This window comes from Amia ocellicauda, chromosome 23 (assembly GCF_036373705.1).
Source record: "Amia ocellicauda isolate fAmiCal2 chromosome 23, fAmiCal2.hap1, whole genome shotgun sequence".
NCBI lineage: Eukaryota > Metazoa > Chordata > Actinopteri > Amiiformes > Amiidae > Amia > Amia ocellicauda.
In genome coordinates, this window is record NC_089872.1 from 19,967,132 (window position 1) to 19,989,435 (window position 22,304).

The window sequence follows — 22,304 nt, forward strand, 5'->3', positions numbered from 1 at the left end:
CCTGACAATAGGGTACACAACATTACTTTATTTCACAAAACAAATCTCAGTTAAAATGCATCTACTTTTACACGTTTTCTCAAAGCCTCAAAGTTTACTAGATGTGTTAATCTTAGATCTCTTTCAATAACTTATTGTGCAACCAATTCAATTAGTTATTCTTCTATATATTATCAGTTTATCTTATTATTGTACAATATTGCATAGATACAGAGAATATGACAAATTGGCATACATCTCATCTAAAGTGGTAAAAGGTCAATGAGCTTCTACTAGTGTTTCATAACCTTTATATATAAATCTACAGCTACAAAACATTTAAGGATATATTTAAAATTATACAATTCTCCCAACTTCACTTAAACAACAGCCATATTCTCAGAGCTGAAACAGGATATAATCTGTTGTTTAAATTATCTTTCAAAGATAGATTTTGACCACACATCCTTTGATTTACCTTGATAATTGTGTCCGAATGTCAGACCATGTTTGTACCTACATTATAGATTAGAGTTACCAGTAAATCAAATAAAAATTATCTGTTAAGAGCAGATGACTCTTCACTCGGCGAAGCTTAAACCTTTGCCAGCAGCAATTTTCACAGTAGTAAGAGACACGAAAAAAGAATTCACACACTACTGCAAATCAAGCCAGGACTGAGGTCTGCAAATGAACTCCAAATGCTGGATTGCAATGCTGCCGTGGTGCTTCGGTTGCTGTCTGTGGACTCAGTGCGGTCTCTTCCTCTCGGGATCTTGCACCACATACAGGGCTATGCTATCGCTGGCTCTTTTCCAGCTGTACCTGAGAGGATGAGACAACGTGGAGCAGAGATCAGAGGCTGCACAGTACAAACACTCGAGACCCCCGAAGGTCAGCAGTTTTGCAGAGCGCTGGCAGGGAGCCCACACCCCCGGGCCGCTGGATCTAACAGGAGTCAAACTAGAAAACAAGTTCCAAGACAAAGGGGAGCCGTTTGCGTTTACAGCACCGTGTTGACTCGATCCTCGATACAGAATCTCCCTCTCTCCCCCCCCCCACCCTCGTCCATCTCGCTCACTCACTCGCTCTGTCCCGGGATGAGCAGACTGTCCCCACGTGACAGAGACAACGCCTGGCCGTTCAGGGTCACCTGAGACGTTCCCTCCTGCAGAGAGAGAGGGTGAGAGAGAGAGAGAGAGAGAGAGAGATTGTGGGTTTGTGTTTGCTGGCCGAGAGATGACCGTTATGGAGAATGATCTGCCAGGGCTGCACACACGTCACATGGAGACGTACCAGTTGCCAAATCCACGTGTCCACGTTGCTCCTGCATCCATTGCTCTCTCCTGACCCGTACAGAACCGTCTGTGAGGAAAGCAGAGATGAGCGCTGAAGTCAGTGACATCCAGAGACCTCCAGACGATGTCTAAGGGGAGTTAAACACAGTCCTCCAGTGGACTAAAGTATAAAATACCTCAGTCTCAAACTGAGCCCCAAACATGTCCAGCGCGCGACCCTTGGCCACGGCCTGGCGGTTCTTGTCGATCCAGTCCCGGAGCGAGAACGGCACCATCACGTGGGTGGTGTTCATGGGGAACGGCGGCCGTTTCAGCAGCTCCTCTGTTTCGGCACAGAAACCAGTCACACAAACATGCGTTTCCCGACCCCGACACCCACAGGCAGCGCAGCCACTGGAACGCTTGAGCTTAGGCACGGGATTACGCTAGCAGTGTATGAAGCCCTGTGCTCATTTACACAACACAAAACAACACGATAAATGGATAAAAGAAGGAACCTGGTTTGGGTTTGCCCGTCCGTTGCTGCTCGGAATTGAAGAACCTTTAAAACAGAAAAGATGCAATCAGCGCTGCGGTGTGAGAGCACGGCTCAGGTTACGAGCAATAACAGCAGCTGTAGAGATACATGAGGGCGTGAAATAGCAAGGGAGTCAGACTGTACTTCCTAACATGCACTTCTTCCCTTGATGGGATGAAAGAAGGCTGCAGGGCTCTGTGGTTTATTGCTGTGAAGGGTGGGGGGAGTTATTATAGATCTCTTCCTGTTCATTTCAATACAGAAATTGCATCCTTCTGTCTCAGTCGCTCTTGCCGGTGGGCTGCTCGTCACGAGACCTGACCTCTCCGAGCGTTCACGTCTCCACAGAGGACTCACTCCTGAATCACCGGCACCAGCTGGGTCCCCAGGTTTTCACAGTAGAACCACCTCTCGAACAGCACGTCCGTGGTGCCCTCAACGTAGTACCTGCAACCGCAGAGCACAGAGCTGAGCAGACACGCTTTAGTACTGGGAGACAGTGCTGCCTTCCTCTCCTTGGGTCTAGCGTGGCTCACGGTGATCTGAAATGCACATACATGGTCACACCAGACCTGCTCCAGAGGATGCTTTTAAACGCCTCTTTACTGCCCTCTGCTGGGAAACCATCATGTTTGACCATCATATCATGAGCAAGCAGGACAGGCGATGTTGCCCTCAAGTCATGAGGTGCTGGAGATGTTTACTAAAGACAGTTTCTAAGAAAGCTTGTTGTTCTTCTCTCTCTCCCTGCTGTGGGAAGCCCTGTGTTTCTGTAGTTTCATACTGTACCTCAGGCCGTCCGTCTCGGTCTTCAGCCTCCTCCTCTCCACCACCAGCCCCACTGTGTTGGCCTGCCTCTGCGGGGAGTGAGGGATGCGCGCGGGCAGCAGGAACATCTGCGCACACACACACAGCATCACCTATACCACACACAGTATAGGGCTCTGCTGTTCCGTTACTGACTGCCAGTTGATGGTATGATATCCGTAGGTGTCATTATAACATTACTAGAGTTATTATAACAGCAGATATCGAGTTCCTAGCGGCGAGTGACCAGGACTCACCTCCCCCTCTCGGATGTGCACGTCCTTGTGCTTCCCGTGCTCGATCACCTTCAGACACATGTCCCCGCGGAGCTGGAAGAACAGCTGCAGGACAGGGGTAGAGTTGGACATGTTTTGCTAAGACCAGAGACCATTTTCACATTGCATTGTTTCTCTCATTCGGTGTTAATGGACACTTCTGATAAGTAGTATCTTTCCCAGCAAGTGAATTATGTGAAGCAGACAGATTTTGCTGTGCTCACTTCAGTGGGAGACTTTAACTTATGTAAAGTGAAAACACTAAATAAATTGTGGCAAAAGACATCTGATCCTGAAGTTAAAAAGTTTCCATGATATTGTAAACATCTGGGACTACAAATATTCAGACTCAAGGGACCTTTGGAGTGACCTTACTGCCTTAATACTTTGTGTCAAATGAAATTACTTTGTGATCCCCATGTATAAACAAAGTGACAACTTGGCGTAAATTGCAGTTATTACGAGAATAGTCTCCCACAACTAAAAGCCAGTATCCCATGCGATGCAAAGTGTGGGAAACATGTGAGTCAGAGGAGATTAGACAGCCAACTGGACCAGCCTGATCAATAGAGGGATGCATGATTAAAAATAAGACAGGAAAACAGTCATGACCTTATTTAAAACCCTCCCAAATACCACAGAACGAGGAAAATGTGACAAGCTACTCTGGAATATTTCACATGACATTTCCCAGAAACTGAAGAAACCTGCTATTGGAAGTCGCCCTTTCTGATCTTTTCTTTTCCTGATAACTTCGTCAATTCCCAAAATTGCCTGTTCAGAAAATAAATAGTAAACTTCTGCATAATCTGTGCATGAGCCAAACTGAACCCTTGAAATAGTTTTTGCACAACCCCCCCAGGGTCAATCCATGTGAAATGTGGGACTGTCAGCTCACCTCCTCGCCCTCCTCAATGTGATAGTCCTTCCTGGTGTTCGGACCTCCGACAAACATGATGTTCAGCTGGGAAAAGTGCCTGCATTGAAAACATAACATGACATTATTATGACCATAATGTAGTGGTAACTAATTCTCGTGATCCACCGATGAAGAAGTAAACAAGTTTATTACAAAACAATTCATACTCAAATCATCTCACGGGACGTGAAGAAAAGAACTAAGGATGTGAGTTGGACTTTTAAATCTCCAGACAGATAACAGGCTGCAGTCTCATCTATCAGAAGTGATCACATCTGGTAAAAAAACAGCTGTGCGAATTGACCACGCAGGCCTGAGTGTGTTACTGTCCTCTTTGTGCTTGATGTGCTGATTGGTGCTGGCCACCTTTCTACAGGCAGCAGATGTATATCAAAGACATTGTTTTAAGTCCTCAACCAAACACCTGTGTCCCCAAAACACACAACCTTTGTACTGTTTTGGAGATTGACTCTCCTAAAGACAATAGCCACTTACAATCCATTAAACTAAAGTAGCCCCCAGAAAGGAGTAAATACAAACTGATGATTATAGAAAAAACAGAATGAACAATATACAGACTATAAAGAGAATAATAAAAGTAAATGCCCCCACTACAATTGCATAATAAAAACAACATTAACAATAAGCTGGCCAAACTGATAACTACATCCGTACTAGTTGTAATTGCAGCTGATTTGGCTGCAGTTTTGGCGCTGATGGGTTTATTGCCATAATTCCTGCTTTCATGTAAACTTCCGCGGCATTTTGTACTGGATCTTGTTCACGTCCCTCTGCTGTGGGCTGCAGTTGTGTGTTTACTGTGTTGCATTTCTTGCTCATAGCTGCAGATGCTAAGTTGAGCTTCCTGATTACTTTGACACTGATTTAGTCGTGCACACATGAAGTGAGAACAGCTGCTTGCGGTTTCATGTCCAAGTGGCGCCGCCTGTGCGCACATAATTGTAACATAATTGCGCTGAGGAGAGAAACCCCGAATTGCGCACCTTGCAAGCGAGCGCATCAGGAGAGCCAAGCAGCCCGGACACTCACATGAGTTTGTTGCAAACCGGTGGGAGGAAATCAGCTTCATTTTGGTCAATCCATTGATCTACATTGATCTGCAGGCCATCCGTGTCCATGTCTGGGGTCCTGTAGAGTCCTTCCCCTTATAATTGTGTTATTATATTAATCCTGAAACACAACCTGGCTGGCTCTCCGTAGCCTTCACTGATGGTTCATGTAGTGATCGATAGAGAAACTAAAGTTCATGGCAGATTGGAAACCGAGGGAGGAGCCAGCTGGCTTTTGGGTGAAAGTTAAATTCCCTTTTCTCAATAACAGTCATTGCAAAGATCTTCCCATTTCCGCTCAGTCACAATAGTTTCTCTTTTTAATGTGAAGTCACACTGAGGGATTGCTATTCATTCAGTGAAGAAAGCAGGTGTCGCCACATCAAAGAAACGACTGCCTGGAGATGATGCACATCGAAATTAATGAATGCACATTTTCCCAATAAGTACCTTTTAGCGCTATAATGATCTGTTGATGATTTTTAACTTCAATTCAATATGATATATATACACAGAAAGTAGGCAACTCTTTTTGTTCAAATCCCATGCCGTTAAATGAACAGAATAACACTGAAAACATGTGACTGGTTGGGTTACTCATTCAAAATGCATTGAGAAATCTGTGCAAATCCCAAGAATCAGTAACAGGAAGAAACACAGGCGCTGCATTGTCTGCTGTGGATCAGCTGAGCGCTAGAAAGGCGCTATACATAATATATCGTTGTCTGTTATGCAAACCTTGCATTGTAACATGATTGTTTCCCCATACCTTTCAAATGCATTTTGTCTGTCATCAGCAGTAACACAACAACACTAATATATTGAAGTTTTTATTAAGAAAAACGAATATCTGCTATTTAAAGAATATGTGTTGCCTATAAGGAAATTATTTATATTTGAGACATAATCCTATAGACAGGAGATAAAGCAGAGGCATGTGTAAGTCACAAACACAACCCTGCTTTATTATGCAATGTCACTGTGCTACACGCATATGCCAGTCAAACAATGAATGACTGAACATTTAGCACACTGTCCTACCATGCAGCCCCTCAGCAGAGAGGCCGGTTGTGAAATCTGGTGACTTTGAACTTCTGAATGATTAACAAAGATATTCCTAGATAAGACTGTGGACGTGCAGCCGGGCGCATATTATTTTCTTTACGAGCTGCTGATCCCTCTGACGAGCTGGACATTTACTGCCAATGTCTCCTCATAAACAACACACTTCTCATGGGCAGAACCACAGAGCTATTTTCCATCACATGAGAGGGGGATTGAGATGCGCAGTAGAAAGTTATTCAACAAACACACACCGTTATAGTTATTTTCATGACATAGGGGCCAGAGGTTTTCAAACCGGTCCTGGAGGACCCTCTGCCCTACTGTTTTTTGTTCCAATCAAGGTCTTAATTGCTTAATTGAATGGTGTATTGCTTTGTTAGGTCAATTGAGGATTCAATTAAGCAATTAAAACCTCGTTTGGAACAAAAACCAGCAGGGCAGGGGGTCCTCCAGGACCGGTTTGAAAGCCCCTGGCATAGGCGAATGAAGCTATTCACATTATATATATATATATATATATATATATATATATATATATATATATAGAGAGAGAGAGAGAGAGAGAGAGAGAGAGAGAGAGAGAGAGAGAGAGGGAGGTGTTTATTTCCATTGGAGCACCACGCTTTTGCAGACTCTGCTTTCAAACTACAGACCTTCAGTTTCATTAAAAACAAAAACAAAACAAAAAAGCTGGAGCAGCTGAGAACAAGACCATGCTGTCCTAAATAACCAAATAATCTACATATCCGCACCGCATAAACAGTGTAGTGCTGGAGGGCCGGCCTGGTGACTGCAGTGACTCCTGGCGGAGGCTGGGCGCACTGCAGCCCGGAGGAGGGAGACAGGGCTGCTGCTTCCCCTGCGCAGACCGCGGCAGCGCCTGCATTTACCGTGCGTGCTCCCCCGTGTTCCCGGCCCCTGTCCCCAAACCCTGCCTCTGCTTAGACTGGCACGGATGTCCCGGCGCAGGATCGCCTGTGCCCGCTGTGTGAGAGAGGTGACCGAAATGAGCATCGGACGAGCCGAGCAGCGGCGCCCGCAGCCCCGTTGAGCAGCAGCAGCGCCCGCACGGTGGAAACCCGCAGCCGGTGTTTGCACGGTCAGGCTGCAGACCCGCACATGCACGGGCTGCACAGTGAAAGCGTGCGGTTCCCCCTCGGGTGCGGGGCCGGTGCGGGGCTTTGGGGATATGGGGCGAGGTTTGGCGCAGACCAGAGGAGCTCCAGTGGCGCAATCGGTTAGCGCGCGGTACTTATACAGCAGTACGACAGGCCATGCCGAGGTTGTGAGTTCGAGCCTCACCTGGAGCACAGAGCTTTTTGCCCCCAGCCCGCATTTTACCCCTCACCCCGGCCGCAGGCGCACAAACCGGAGATCAGGCTTGTCTGTCTGATTCAGGAAGCTTTACTGGTATTACAACAGTTTTGCTGAAAACATTTACGTTTCCATTACGGCGCAGGTGCAGAGTAGTGCAATTATATCACTACAATATGCATCCGTTTACAACACAGTATGCATTGTCATAAACATGCCTTTATTTGTATAGAGATATGGATATTATTATTTTTCAATATTTTAGTTTAATTACACACATGGGGGATTCATTATCTCGGTATCTAGTCTCACTTTGCGGCGGGAGACAATGGAGTGATCATATCTACTTTCTGGCAAGTGAGATCATTAATTATCATCATAAATAAAAGCTTCCAAAAAGATGCCAGTGAGCAATAAAAGGCGCAAATCTTGAAAGTGAGCCACGTTTCAACGGGTGACTATATTAAAACACCTTTCACGAAATGATATCGGAATCCATCATTTCTATTTCTTTTTTAAAAATAAGCGAACATTTTCACAATGTGTTACATTTTTGTGTCTAGTACGTCATCTGTGAGAATGACGCGGCTCGGCGGTGATGACGGTGTCGTTCAGTAGTTCAGCCCCCAGGTAAGATGGCAGCTGCGCCTGTGAGCAGCGTATCCGGTTACCCACAATCCTCTGTGTCAGAGACGCGCCAGGTCGTGCTGGCGCAGCGCAGTATTCCACCAATGGGTGCGCTGTGATCCTGCAGATCTGCGCAGCAGTGTGGACATCTGCGCTGCAAGAGCACATCTCTGACATGACCCCTGGACGCCGAGGTCACCCAGACGCGTCGTGCGTGTTGTTGAGTGACCTTTACACGCTGGTGTGACAAAACTGTGGACAAAGCTTGCATGTATTATATACTAAATCCAATAAAATAGTATTATATAATATATAATGATGATGCAAAGAGAACAGCTGTTTTTCTTTTCAAATAAATCACTTGTAACCCCACGTTTCTGTGGTTTTGTTTTGGCTTCTTTAGGGATCCTCTCCAAAGTAATAGACCGCCTTGAAAAACAGAACAACGTGCAGACGCAACTTCTGAAAACGTGTTTGCTGACTCCTTCTCCGGGGACTGCAGCGCGCACAGGATGGACCCCATCTTGATGAGTCCGGATCAGTTTCGGGAGAAAGGCCTCCAGCTGTCTGTGCTGTAATGCAAAGGAGAAGGTGCTTTTTCAAACTGAGCACTTTTCTCCCTGCGGTGCCAGTAGAGGGCACTAAACAACTGCACAATCATGGATATGTATTATTCAGAGCGTTTAAAGAGAGATGCAGACCCGCCTCACCAGCTGATAATGAAGCCCGTCCTTCAGCACTTGTCTGATGATAGGAACAGCAGCCTGTGCTATTTTTATCCCCCCGCCGGGCAGGCGAGGCCAGGCCATCTCTTCTCGCCGAGCTCAAGGGTGTGCGGTCCTTGACGGCCGGCGCTGGACGCGGTCGGGCCATGGCCACCGAGGAAGAAGCCCCTCTTGTGGTTGTTTAGACCGAGAAGCAACGATCAGGAGATAAAGACTGGACATGTGCCACATAAACACGAGGTGTCCGGTGCTGTGTGTCCAGTCGGGGCTCCTGTTGAAGTGCATTCTGGGTATTCAGAGGAGAGTCGTGGCATTGGTGGAAGTCAAAGTCAGTTCGATGGTACTGAATCATGGGAAGGTGATGGGTTTTGGTCTTCTCTGATGTTGTGGGGGATGAACCGCTGCCCGGCGATGTGCCTGCATCAGCTGAGCCTGATTTCTGTTGGCTGCTGTGACAGACGGTTGATTGCGCTCTAACCCTGTCTGTGCTGTTCGATTTGTTCGTGCGGACACTGCTTTTAATACCCAGTGTCTTTGTGTTGCGGACTAAGTGCCCACCTCGGACGAGGAGGTGCTGGAAGGATATCTAAACGTTCTCGCCTTCTGCCTGTGGGTCCTGAATTGGGGTCCTCTGGTTAGAAGAGTGAAAAAGACACGTCTCTGTGGCTTCAAAAACAGTGCTTGACAATGATTTACAGTATTATTAACCACTCTTTGTCTGAAAGTAGCCTTAACAGTCTGTAAGCGTTTCCCCTCATATCCCTCCGCTCTGTTCTGACCCTGTTTCAAACCACAGCTATGTTCTTCACAACAACAAACCGTTCCTGGGAAACCTGCTGCCTGCTCCCCTGCTCCCCTGGCTTGGCAGGCTGGTCAGACTCCTGACTTTCCCACATTTTCACTTTCCATCCATCAGTGCCGAGGAGAGAGATCTTTTGGCCAAGTCTGAGACCGCGTGTCTCTCAGAGCGCCAGCCAGGGACACGGGCGGCCCGGGAGCCAGATCCTCCTCAGAGCAGCAGTCAGCCCGGGCCAGGCGCACATGAAGAGCTTCCTCTGTGAGCGAGCGGCGCACATCTCCGGACTCTGCCCACATCCCCGCTGTGCCAGCGCAGAGAGGAGGGGTGCCGGAGGGATGTGTTTTTATTTTGTATGGCTGAGATTCCCCACCCACAGCAGTTGTCCTGTATTTTAAATATGATTTAGTTTTGTGATAAAGGTAACAGTGTTTTTATGGACCGAGGCAGCAAACTGGGCCCACAGTAATATAGGTGTCAATTCAGCTTGGATGAGGTGGAAATGAGTATTGAAAACGGCACGATCATTTAGAGAAGCTGACAGAATTCATAAGACATGAATCCTAATGAATTGGACAGAGTTCTAGTCTAACTACTTATGAACTATTCTGTGGCAACCCTGCATGGCCACTGGATGGCACTGTTGTCTACCTTTTCAAACCAGTAGAGCTGCTTCAATCCAGCCAGGCGGGGGCGCTCGTACTGACCAACCCCTTTAAGGCCCATAACGCCACTGAAACCCGGCCTGCCAAAAATCTGCCCTGACCTCTGCGTCTGCACAGATGTAACTGCTCAATTCAGAAAAATGTAATAACCAGCAAAGTGTGAAGATAAGAACAAGGAATGTGTGTTTAATGGAATTGGGCAGCTTTTAAAACCGAATTATTGTCAAAAAGGAACGAGCTCTTACGTCCGCTATGACGGCAATATGAGACGTTTCTGTGTAGAGAGCAGTCCTGTCGGCCTCTCCCAACTTTTGCCCTGAGAGTTGCCTCCTGCCCTCGTCTGCCTGCAGGAAATAAGTGCCTTTAATCCCCACCCCCCCGGGCAAAGTGAGCGTTTAACAGTTTGCAAACTTGCAACATCGCAGTAATTAAAGGTTATTAAGACTGATTAAGAACCCTGTGACATATACTCAGATCTAGATATAATTACTGCCACCTCAGAGTTGTTTTTGGTTCAAGTGTTGTGCATTCGCCCCCGAGGGAGCAATTACAACAGTGTTGGGACTGGTAAAATGCCTGGCACTGCTTCATACCCAATAAACGACAGCGCCACGGTACCTTTACTCGCCCGGGTTTACGCATTGTTTCGTCCGAAGCTGAAATTAATGAAATACCTTGATCTGAACGGCTCTGCAGAATTCCCAGGCTGATTAGTAAAGATCCCACTTGTTCCCACGAAAGAAAATATTACTTCCACGAGTCAATTCCTGTGAAATGGCATTTGTTCAATCTCACACTCTGCAAAACTACCACTTCAATAGCAGCTAAGGTATTGTAAATGAATGATACATACTACAGTGATCGACAGCTTCACTGCAGTTTTCTTTGGTTTGTCTGTAATAATAATAATAAGGCCGCAGAGTTTCATTAATATTTACATTCCTTTTTAGCAAATAGAGTTGCAATCTGCTGGGGAGTCACTGTAAATAAGCGCAGGATTAATGGGGGTTGTGTCCCATTATCAGTTTTAATTCTGTGCTTGGCGGTACTGTGTACAAACACCGGCCAACTCTGCCTTCTCAAACTACTGCTCCTCTGAGAACTTAATTATTTAAAACAAATAAAAATCATGATATTCCGAGAGTTTTCTGTTTTGCTAAAGCCAAAAATGTACAGAAATGAAATCGACAGCATGCGTTCCAAGTTCCCATTAACAAAAACCCCAAACAAAATGAATAGTAGTAATATTAATAATAACAAAGCTTCTTTTAAATATCCCAGGAGTAAAAAGGTCAATTATGAGGAAAATACATTTGATATCTTAATTAGTCTGGATTTTCAGATCTGCTTCCCTCCCGTGTTGTGTTGTCGACGTCGACATTGTTTTGCTTCTGGTTTATCTTGGCATCAGAGTCGGTCGGCCTTGTGGATCCGGCGGCCAACTGAAGCCAAGGTCACGGGGGCCTCTCTCGCTTTCTCAGAAAGGCATTCATCTGGAAACGACTTCTGCCTCCTCTCCATGCGGAAGGGAGCAGGTAGAGGAACTAGGAGGTCGTGTGGGGAGGCGGGAAGGGAATGTCCTACTGAGAGGGAACTGAACCTTTTCACCCTGGAACAGAGGAGACTACGTGGGGACTTGATCCAAGTCTTTAAAATCATGAAAGGCATCGACCACATCAAACCGGAGGAGCTTTTCCAGATCAGCAGGGACACACGCACCCGGGGACACAAATGGAAATTGGGCTTCAAGGCATTCAAGACAGAAAACAGGAGACACTTCTTCACACAGAGAGGCGTCACAATCTGAACAAACTCCCCAGCGATGTGGCTGAAGAGACAATGTGGGAACATTCACAAACAGACTGGATAGGATCCTTGGATCACTTAGTTATTAATGGACGCCAAACAAGCACGATAGGGCGAATGGGCTCCTCTCGACTAGACACACTCTTATGGTCTTAATCTTATTTCCACCCTGACCCCAGCAGATTCATATTCATGTGACAAGGAATTGTAACTCAACATCAGCATCACAATATTTCACTTCCATGAGCTCTCGGCATGTTCATTGTTTGGGGGGAGGATGAACTGATGAAGATCATTTTCATCATTAATGCTTACGAAGACAGTTACAGCCTCATTGTAGACGGTTGCGTAAAAGTATCTGGTGAACCATTTGCTCGTACCGTGTGTGAGAGTTACAGCGACGAGGCCGCGCTCATCCAGCATAGTGCAACTTGATTCCCTTTCAAATGTTAAAAACATCCCTACAGAAAAAACAAAAGCACTCTTGGACACGCGCCCTGACCTGAGGCATGACTTTCAGATGTCGGTTTGAGTGTCATTAAAGTATTCTTACAAGGGAAATTAAAATAATATATTATATCTTTCCACCCACGTTGACAAGATCCTTTTAGCAGATCTGCTTCACCTCAGAGCTCACGTCCAGCTTCCTTTCTTCCAGGGAGCAGAATTGAACCAGAATAGGAGGTTATGAGGGATTTCTCCTCTCAGGTAGCAGTCTGTTAGCACTAATGGCGTCCAGGCATACCATAATAACTGCACTGCAAGAATCCCTAAGTTACATGCCTCTGCTTCCATTAACCTTGCTTTTAATGAGCTTGTGTTATCACCTGTACGGCTGCTACTGCTGCTGCTGGGAAGTAATGAGTCTCAGTGAACGTGCCGATGTCTTTAAAGAGTCTTGGAAATCCCAGCGTTTCCCTGACATTCAGTGCGTCTTGCCGTCTTTTTCATGTCGTCTCTGATTCCTCCTCGCCTCATCTCCCCAGTCCGTGCCGTTTCCTTAGTTCGGCTTATTAATATTGAACAGCGCCGAGCAAAACCAGCCGAGCATGTGGCCGAACGATCTGAGCTCCCCGTGCCTGATTGATTAATCAGCAGGTTGATCCAGCCAGATTGTAATCCTGAAACGCAGACCCCTGATTAAACAGATAAGGCTTTATAAAGCAAGTAAGTGGGCTGTAATTCCTGGCCGCTCTCCAGTGCTCTTCCACTTTGAACATCGATGTAAATTAAATGAATAAAATTCATATAATTGAGTGTTGTTAGGGAAGAGAACAGCTGATTCAAGAATACCCTTTGACGGGGCTTTAAAGTTCGTCTGTACTCACTCGTTAGTGCGCTCGAGGCCAGATTCAATTAGCCTTAGATCTGGGGGGAAAGAAGATAATCGGAGGGTGTAGGTCTTGCGCTGAATGAAGTAATCTGGAGTTGATGTTGATTTAGATTTATGTAAACAAGAGACTGTTCGATGGGTTCTAGTTTCATTATTATTTGAAATGTTTTGATGAAGAATAGAGACAGACATAAACTGACATGTTTGCGATGTTACTAAAAGGCACAGGAATGTAAATAGTAGAGATTTGTGGAATCGGCCCCCTATATTGATAATGGTCTATAAAAAACACACACAAAAAAGACAAATCAGAGGATATTTGATGTTTTAGTAAGCGCTCTCTCAGCTCAACTGTGTTCACCAAATCAGCAGTTTTTTCACAGAATTCAACTGTGTTGTGGCAGAAAGTGACTGAACAGAGGTTGTGCCCCTTCCCGTGGGCGGTTTTCTTTCAGTGCATGATGGATCGTGGATCATTTTGGTAATCTTAGGTCATTCAAAAACTCTTTTTGTAGGGTGGATAGGGTCTCCCAGGAGCCCAGGATTAAGCACATGTGCCGGGCTTGACGAACCTGCAAAACCAGTGCCCGAGCCCTGCCTGCAGTTCCCACGACACCTCCTTCAATTAGCAGAGCACCCCCCCCCATCGAGCGACTGACGATCGCTAAAGCGCCGCGCAGCTGCCGGACGGGCCCAGACGCGCCTCCGTGTCGCAATCGCGTCAAACCAGTCCTGAATGTGCAGGTCGGCTCGCGGCGGCGGAGCTGTCGCTCTGTGCAGTGGGTCAGTAGACGAACGCTGAAATAACAACCTGTCTGGGCCAGGTGTTCGTGGGTAACCGCCAAAAATTGCGGCACAGAGATTTCACATTTGCAGAGTGGTGTAGAGATTGATCCTGCGCTAGAAAACCTTGCTCAGCGGACCGTACCTTGTTCCCATAGTGGCTCAGGTGTGTGATGTTTATCTGTGTGTCTGTGGCGGTGGCACAATGTTCTCAGACCTTCCCGGCTTGCTCTGCGGTTCATTCCGGTGTTTTCTGGCACACATCAGCTGAACGCACTGGGTCACAGCACACCAGACTGTGTTAAAAGTCACAGGCGGTTTGCAGGGTCAGCCAGTACGCAGTAGGTTCAAGATGAAACTCTACAATAACTAAAGAATAAACAGGTCACGGTTTCCTCCTTTACAACATGGCACCTTTAACACACTACAGTAGTAGAACTATCAGTTTGTGCGTTGTCGTCTGGGGGCGTACAGTCGAAAGGGCTTGCCTGCATCCCTCTCTCCGTGATTTTAAATCCAACTCCACCTCGAGTGAATGAGGGTGATGTTTGCCACAGGTTAGCTGACTTTGTTAGGGAATATTTATTTGCAATGACAGCTGGCTGGCCCACAGCGCAGGGACACCCTCAGGCTACCGTCAGAATGAATTGCAGAAATAATTAGCACTGTAGCTTTTTTTAATCGGTACAAATCAACAGTGTATACCCCTGAAGGCAAACTGTAACTGAAGTAAACTGATTTATTTCTGTGCTTTGGTAGTGCGGTCGTGATGTAATTGGGTTTTCAGAGTGAAACTGGCCAGGGGTAATGTCTGGAGAAGGAGCAGTAGAACAGGAGAATACGTTTTAATACAAAAAGATGGCGACGCACTTCAACGAAAAGTTGTCGATGATCTATAAATGTGTTGTAACTGTTTAGTAAGCCCTTCAAAGCATGCTCCTGTCTTTAAACCCTACCTGTTGTTGATAATGCGCAATCCAGAAATTAGTAATTACTAACGACCCAGGAATAGTTAGATATGAAGGAAAGATTGTTAGATGAAGCTGATTTATTTTCAAAAGACGTTTCTGTCGATGAAGCAAAACACGTTCACAGAGTTTGGGTCTTAGTTAAGCCCTGCAGGCCTTTTTCCATTACGGTTTCAGTTCGCTGCTCTCCAGTGGGTTATTCTTCGGTGGATTTGGGTGCTTTTGTTTCTTCCGAGAACTGCAGTAAACATGATGTTGGGATGATTGAATTTTTAGAAATTGTAACTATTAAAACAAATAACGAGGAAGCTGGGATTAAAGAATCCAAAAAATGAAACCTTTTTGTAATCTCCCAAGTGTTCTCCACCCTGAACCACAGTGACTCACACTCCTCTCTCTCTCTCTCTCTCTTTCTTTCTTTCTTTTCCCTCTGTTCTCCACCCAAGAGACCGAGGGTTTAAGTAGCGTCAACTTGCATTGCCTGGAAGTGACGAGATTTAAAGATAGAGCGATTCAGGAAGGGTGTGAGGTTCATGAAAAGCCGGGACATCCCCGTTAGCCTAGAGTTTATTCCCGGATGCTCCGGGCACAGTAAACATGGCAGATTTAAAATGGAGACGCCCCCATGTGGAAGAACGTTTCTGTCACTCAACACTCTGTTTTCTAGCTTAACAATATCTGTATCGATCGATCATTCCTGTCCCCTTTCTTCTCTGCACCCTCTCTGCTGTGCTTAGCTTCTCAACCCCAAAATCTTTAACCTCTAGCTACTCTCCACGCACAGCCGCAGTCCAGAGGTTTCGAAATGGTCTCCAACACCAGACAGAGAAAAGACAGGCGGACCAAATAGCGGTAGATATCCGCTTAGTGGATTACGAAGATGCAAGGAGCGAAGCGCAGAGAGGAGGGGGGAAGAGGAATCCAGTGGAAGATTCCAGGAGGGCCAATGCCTGGCCGATCTGAACATTGTGTTTCGCAGACGTGCTCCAGGGAAAATCTCGGGGGTCTGGAGGCTAATAACGTGCCTTGTATTCTGTTAAACTAATTATAAAAAACTTTTCTGGGCTTCTGGGATCGCCATCTGTGTTTTTTCTCTTTGGCCTTTTTTCTGTAGCTCTTGCAGGCTTAGTGTTTTGTGAGGAACTGTCGCTGTACTTCAGTGCGGTCCTTTCTTTGCAGACGTCTTTCTGGACGCCTCTCAAATCCCCCATAAAGCAGGCTTAGTCCCAAGAGCCCGGACCCAGACTAATTAATGCACCCCAGCACTTACGATACCCGGGCTTCCTGTCGCTGCAAGAAAAGGGGATTTTCCTGCCGCTGCACGCAGGTACCATGTCATGCTTTGTCAAATGTTATTTGGCTTTTTGGTGCTGCTAGGAAGACTCATACCTGCATTTCATACCAGGAGAACTGTGGAAATAAAACTATTCAGAGAAATATTTCTAGACTATCAATGACTTTAGGTGAGAATATACCGATTTGTTTTTATGGATTTGAAAACCATTTATGTCTTCAAGGAAAATTACAGTATTTTTAAGTCTTGAATAAGGCTTTGAATCGTTTGAATGAGTCATTTAGAGTGACTCTCTCTCTCTCTCTCCCTCCCTCCCTCTCTCTCTATTCACTGATCTGCTGTCTTAATGAAGTGCAGATCCTCGAGATGATTTATCAGGCCCAACACAGTGGCTTGGTGACTCTTCAGAGGGAAACTGATGCTTTCCCCGTCAGTCTCTCCTTATTCCTCTTCCCCCCATCCCTCGGACTCCTCACCCCGATTGGTTTAGTTAACGATCATGCAGTTTGATTTATCCTCGTGGTATGTTATTTGTTTGGCTGTGTACCGGAGCTTCCCGCTCATTTCCCCATGGCATCGGCCGCTCTGTGCCGTGCTGCCAGAGAGAAATAGTCAATATTTCCAGCTGTCTACAAATGATTTGCCATAATTTACGATTGAGACGTTATTAATATCGGGATGGCACAGAGACTGCGAGCGCGGGCCAGAGCCACAATTGCTTCAAGCTACAGAGCGGATCAAAACAGCTGGGTATTGGCCATGGTACACAGCAAGAGCCTGCAAAAACCAAGACACGGACACTGTTTTTTTAATTATCGGTGTGATACATTATTCGAAGGGTGTCAGAGTTGATCCTGATGATAGTGCATACAAGATGATTGATGCACTATCTTGTGTCGGCTTGCGGGAGGATTATCCCGGACAGAAAGATGGATCAAGGAGCTTCTCCACATTAGGAAAGAAAGGAAAGTGACAGAAAACTTGTCACAATGGAAGGATAAACAGTGGTTTGGATGGTATTCCTCATCTGTGCCAGCTGTGTCAATCCCCGTAAACACATCCCCTTGTGACTCTGAGAGGGCCACCCTGATTGGCTGGCCCACACACCCCATGACGAGAGGAATCGAAGGTTATTCTGCCCGGCTGCCCATTAAAACGTGCCAAGGTCACAGCTGCGATCTCCGAACGCCAGTGTTTGCATTAGCCAATCGATGATTAATGGAGAGCCGTTACATGTTTGCGCATTCCTTTCTGTAATTGCACTCCTTGGTATCTTTTATCAGCAACACACAAGGCAAGACAGAAATGAAGGGTTTATGTTCTCAGGGAAAGGAAATGGCATTTTGCACTCAGACAAAGCCAGTAGAGTAAGTTATAGCGTTGTGTCGCGTTCGTAATTAAGACGACTCACTCTGATGCTCGGCTGTGGTTGGGCTGACTAGACCAAACAAGAGAGAAATGCTGTGACGGTTTCTGCAGAGCCCTTCTCTTGCAGATTACGATTGCTACTGTCAGACATGACACTTTCGTGGACTTCAAACAAAGTTGTAATATGAATGTAAAATAAATCACTTTGGAGATGAGCACAAGAGATGGAAAAAAAACATATGTTACGTATTTCAGCCATTTTGTCGGTTTTACTTATTTTATTCCCTTTTGTGGATATTTTGTCATTCCACAGAGCCACTCTGTGCCAGAAAATTGATCTTAGGGACAGCAGAGAGACAGAGAGAGAGACGGGGAGAGACAGGGGCATCTTTCTTCGGCGCGCTATCGTTCTCCGGGCACATCAAGGCTGGTATGCTAATGTCCTCAGACCCGCTGACACGGCCGCCCTTTCAACGCAATCCAGGCCTGGATTTTGGCAGGGGACCGAGGGCGCTTTGCGGGTGGAAACAAGCCTCCTTTTAGTTTGCAGAGTTTGGAGAGAAAGGGCCGCCGCAAATTCCTTGGATGGGACGCCGACTCCCGGGGCGACTTGCCCGACAGGTGTTGGTCACCGCTCTCCGTCACCTGGAGCAGCGAGGCTTCCAGATCCAAACATACCTGTCGATCCACACACCTGACAACACGCATAATCTACCCCTGATCTAACGGTGTGCTCGGGGGTGGTAATAAAGGCAGGATTTGCCCCCGCGCCAATCACATTTGGGGGGCGCAGCCATCTGAAACGCAGTGCCTCACAGGGCTTGATTTCATGCTGAGATATCCTACTGCAGATTGTTTGCTTTCCTCAGTTAATTAACTTCCCCAGGCAGGTACTAGCTCTTGTATCCAGGCTGCCTAGATTATGCAACTGAATCAGAGGCAAGTCAGTGGCATTTTGTATATCAATTGTTTCAATGGATGGGTTGATTTTATTTCTGTACATAGGGATGGGGGTGGGAAACTGTGAGACAAGCCGTGAGAGGAGCTGTGTCAACTATTCCATGCCCCTCTACCACTGCTCTATCATTACACACTGATGACTTTGTAACTGAACGGTTTAATCACAGGCTGCAGGTGTTTTGTGGTTTGAAACTGCAGGATCATCTCTGTACTGAAAACACCAATTACATCTTAAAATAAGACCTTAATCCTTTTTCCAAAAGAAACTCTACCAGCAGCACACGCATGTGTTCTCGGCACCGATGCAGCAGACGCATTCGAATGGAATTCCATGTTTACAAACCGTTTCAAAATGTCACGACCGCGGCTCTGTGTCTCCCGATGTTTGTGCTGGTGGCAACAACGCAACGCAACATTTATTACGCTAGTAAATTTAATCGAAAGAACCGCAAGGAAAACTTCTCAAAAGCTTTGCACTATTTTAATTGAAAATGGATACACACACCATAGGTTAAAGTTGTTGTTTTTTTGCAGACACTAAGAAATCAGGAGCAGATATTTTGGTTGGTTCAACTACAGTGTATAATGAGATGGACACAGAATGACTGCTAATTTACAAGAGGTCTCTTTAGCTGCGATTAACTGCACGAAAGCCTCGCAGGGAAAAAGAAAACATGAATCAGAAAAACCAACAATCTTTGGGAGTAGCGCAATTAGAGAGCTCTGTGGGAATGTTTCTCTAACCTGTCTACGTGCCTCAATGCCGGTCTGTCATCAGATCGGGTTCTGTAGCCCTAAACTTGCAACCGTGAAGCTGTGGTTGTCGCTGCCCTGGCAGGCTGATGAAAGACATAGACAGAGAGAGAGCGAGAGAGAGAAAGAGAGAGAGAGAGAGAGAGGGGGCTGGCCAGCTGTCAGAGGGGTGGGAAACTTGGACAGGAGGAAAAGAACTGAAAACCCATCTTTCCACTGGAGTTTTGGAACAACAGAACAGGACTCAGTGGAATTCCCCCGCGAGAAAACCGCAGCCCTGGATTACAAACAACCGGTCTGAATTGTACATCAGAGACTGGGTTACGAAGCCTGTTTGTCTCTGTTTGTGTACCAAACACACCTGTGGAACCACATGCCTATACATTTAATTCACACGTTTCTGCTTCTCAGAGTCAATAGTAGGTGGCTTTTGTGAGAGCACAGTTTGCTCATACCAGGTGAGATTAATGTCTCCAGCGGACCTATTGTTGTCTGAGCTACAAAGCATGTTGTGCCTTCTTCCTCAAATCCAGTTATCCCATTCATGTTGCACAGCTGTGGAAACTTGCCCCGTCTCTAAATAACAAGAGCGTCGCATCCAGTCGAGTTCGCGATTCGTCAATGCTCTCTCGTTCTTCCCTGTGTTTATTTACAGTCACAAACCAGTGGGCATTGTTTCTGCTCTATGAAGGCCAGATGTCTGTGGTGGAGCCCCTCTGTGTGCCTGGAGAAGCGTACCTTTTGCTTCCTCTGCTTCTGAAATTGCGCTCAGCACAATCCCATCGCAGGTAAACCGCGGCCTGTTCGGGATTTTGCAACGGATCACAGCACTGACAGCTTGTGTCATTGTGTCTCCACCTGGGCAAACATGCAGAGTGCCTCAACAGTGTGTTGGATGCCTATAAAGCACTGCAAGGAAAATGAAACAATAACAGCCTTTCATATGAGCAAAACAGGCAGATATTGGGAAATCAGTTATAAGCCAAAACTCAAGACAGGGAAAGCACCTACTCTGGCATTCAGGAAGTGAACTGTGCACATGCATTGATCCTTCAATATCCTCCAATTCTGATTCCTGCAAATGAATAATTGATAATTGCTAGAGTGCCTTAGTTGACCTTCTCCAGAATTTGGTCCTGGGCTAATCGAACATCATTTCGGCGTTCGAATTCGAGTCCTGTCGATGGTGTCAACTCTGCATGCTGCAGCACGGCGTGCTTGGCCAGGTTTAAATGATACCCCCAGCGTAGCCAGCTGTCTTGAGTTTGAACCAGTAAATCCAGAAATGAAATAAGAATGAAGAACAGCTACTGTGAGGTAAAGAAAGCAGCAGTGATTGCAAGATTAATGAGAAATCTTTCAACTTCAAAGGCATTCTTCTCCACGTGAATGGGCTAGGGGCTCTTTGAAACATGCAAGGAAGTTATTTTTATAGATCGATGGAGATGTTTCCAGAGACCGGAGCAACAGCCTATTATGAGGAGCCTTGCAGCTGCCCGGGCCACACAAAAACCCGGGAAAAACAACCTCGAGACAAAGCCAAGAAACAAATCAAGTCTGCCTATTTATTCTGCTATCTATCAGTGTAATCTGTCATGGATGTTGTGCCATAAATGATTTACGGGAGAAAGATATTGCATAAGGGGACAAAGAAACAAAAACAGAAAAACGTCCTGTGTTTCCACAAGCTATTCCGGTGTCGGTTGTCGTTGACCCCCAGACAGCAGCCTGGCATGTGCGTCTCGCTGGGAGGGAAGCTTGGGGGTTCGTGTCTGCAAGGTGATCCCGCTGCCGTGATCCGCAGAGATGCACATTGCCCAGCGGTGCATGAGAAACGCCCCCTTCTCGACGTTTGTTTTTTCACCACTCGCGGCGGGGATTACTGGGGCTTTTCAGACCGGCCCGCATTCCTGCCTGTGCACGAGGGGTCCCAGAGCCCCCCGTCACTTCGACCCTGCATAGCCGACATCCAGAGCTTACACCGAGATCCGCAAAACTAACACGTGGCTCGAGCTATTGTGGCCCAGCACTGTTGCGTAGAGTGTTGGTTTAGCGTCGCTGGGCGTGTTTGACAGCTATTTGATCCAACTTAATCGCGATGAGAAGAACATTATGGCCCCGACACAGTACGGCTTCACTCACAAGCACCGTTTGATTCTTAGCTAGACTGGGACACCATGTTGTCCATGCAGATGTCTTTCAGTCCTTTTTCTCTGTATGGTTTGGTTTGATTGCTGTTTGTCATACTGTATTGTGTTTATCGCTTATTTTATTTTCTGATTCAGACCACTCTATACCAAGTCATGTTTGCACTATTTAACTATTTAAAAACATAACAACATGAGACAGTGTCCAATCGAGAGGAGGCCATTCGCCCCATCGTGCTCGTTTGGTGTCCATTAATAACTAAGTGATCAAGGATCCTATCCAGTCTCTTTTTGAATGTTCCCAAATTGTCTCTTCAGCCACATCGCTGGGGAGTTTGTTCAGATTGTGACGCCTCTCTGTGTGAAGAAGTGTCTCCTGTTTTCTGTCTTGAATGCCTTGAAGCCCAATTTCCATTTGTGTCCCCGGGTGCGTGTGTCCCTGCTGATCTGGAAAAGCTTTAGGGAAGTTGTTGGAGATCAACACAGAAGGAAGCAAAACTCTTAACCGAGCAACAGCAGACATGAGAGTTTTCAGATTTTTTGCCGGACATCCGACAGTTTGTACGGGCCATTTCTGAGATAAGCGCAAATCTGATGCAAAATATCCTGTGTGTGTGTGTGTGTGTGTGTGTGTGTGTGTGTGTACATGAAGGCATCTTTTTGACAAGTCACACGCACGCAGAGTTGCAAGAACATTGTGTCACAACCACTGATTTGTCACATTGTAATTTGGACCAATCAGGCGAAGGAGTTGAAGTTTATTTACCTAGCAGTTAAGGCAAGGCAACTCATATTAAAATTGATTACTGTGTTAAAAACACAACAGCAGCCCTGG

At 46.3% G+C, this 22,304-nt stretch overlaps 1 protein-coding gene and 1 non-coding gene across 5 annotated transcripts; one reads left to right on the top strand and one right to left on the bottom strand.

Moving 5' to 3' along the window:
• Positions 1–13: 13 nt before the first annotated feature.
• haao (3-hydroxyanthranilate 3,4-dioxygenase) lies at positions 14–5,191 on the bottom strand. 4 transcript variants are annotated; one of them, XM_066696893.1, is made up of 10 exons: positions 4,846–5,191; positions 3,775–3,853; positions 2,859–2,942; positions 2,584–2,690; positions 2,152–2,241; positions 1,775–1,818; positions 1,454–1,599; positions 1,276–1,344; positions 1,065–1,147; positions 14–804 (listed from the first exon to the last, which is right to left on the bottom strand). In XM_066696893.1, the coding sequence occupies exons 1-10, from the start codon at positions 4,932–4,934 to the stop codon at positions 729–731; spliced, it is 867 nt and encodes a 288-aa protein (XP_066552990.1). In that variant the 5' UTR covers positions 4,935–5,191; the 3' UTR covers positions 14–728. The 4 variants fall into 4 exon arrangements, with proteins under 4 accessions (XP_066552990.1, XP_066552991.1, XP_066552992.1 ...); XM_066696894.1 differs by having other exon boundaries at positions 4,800–4,855; XM_066696895.1 differs by lacking the exon at positions 4,846–5,191 and adding an exon at positions 4,471–4,555.
• A 1,958-nt stretch (positions 5,192–7,149) lies between these two features.
• Positions 7,150–7,240, top strand: trnai-uau (transfer RNA isoleucine (anticodon UAU)). Its single transcript is given in 2 exon segments — positions 7,150–7,187; positions 7,205–7,240. It is a non-coding gene; the product is annotated as a tRNA-Ile (tRNA).
• The last annotated feature ends 15,064 nt before the right edge of the window (positions 7,241–22,304 follow it).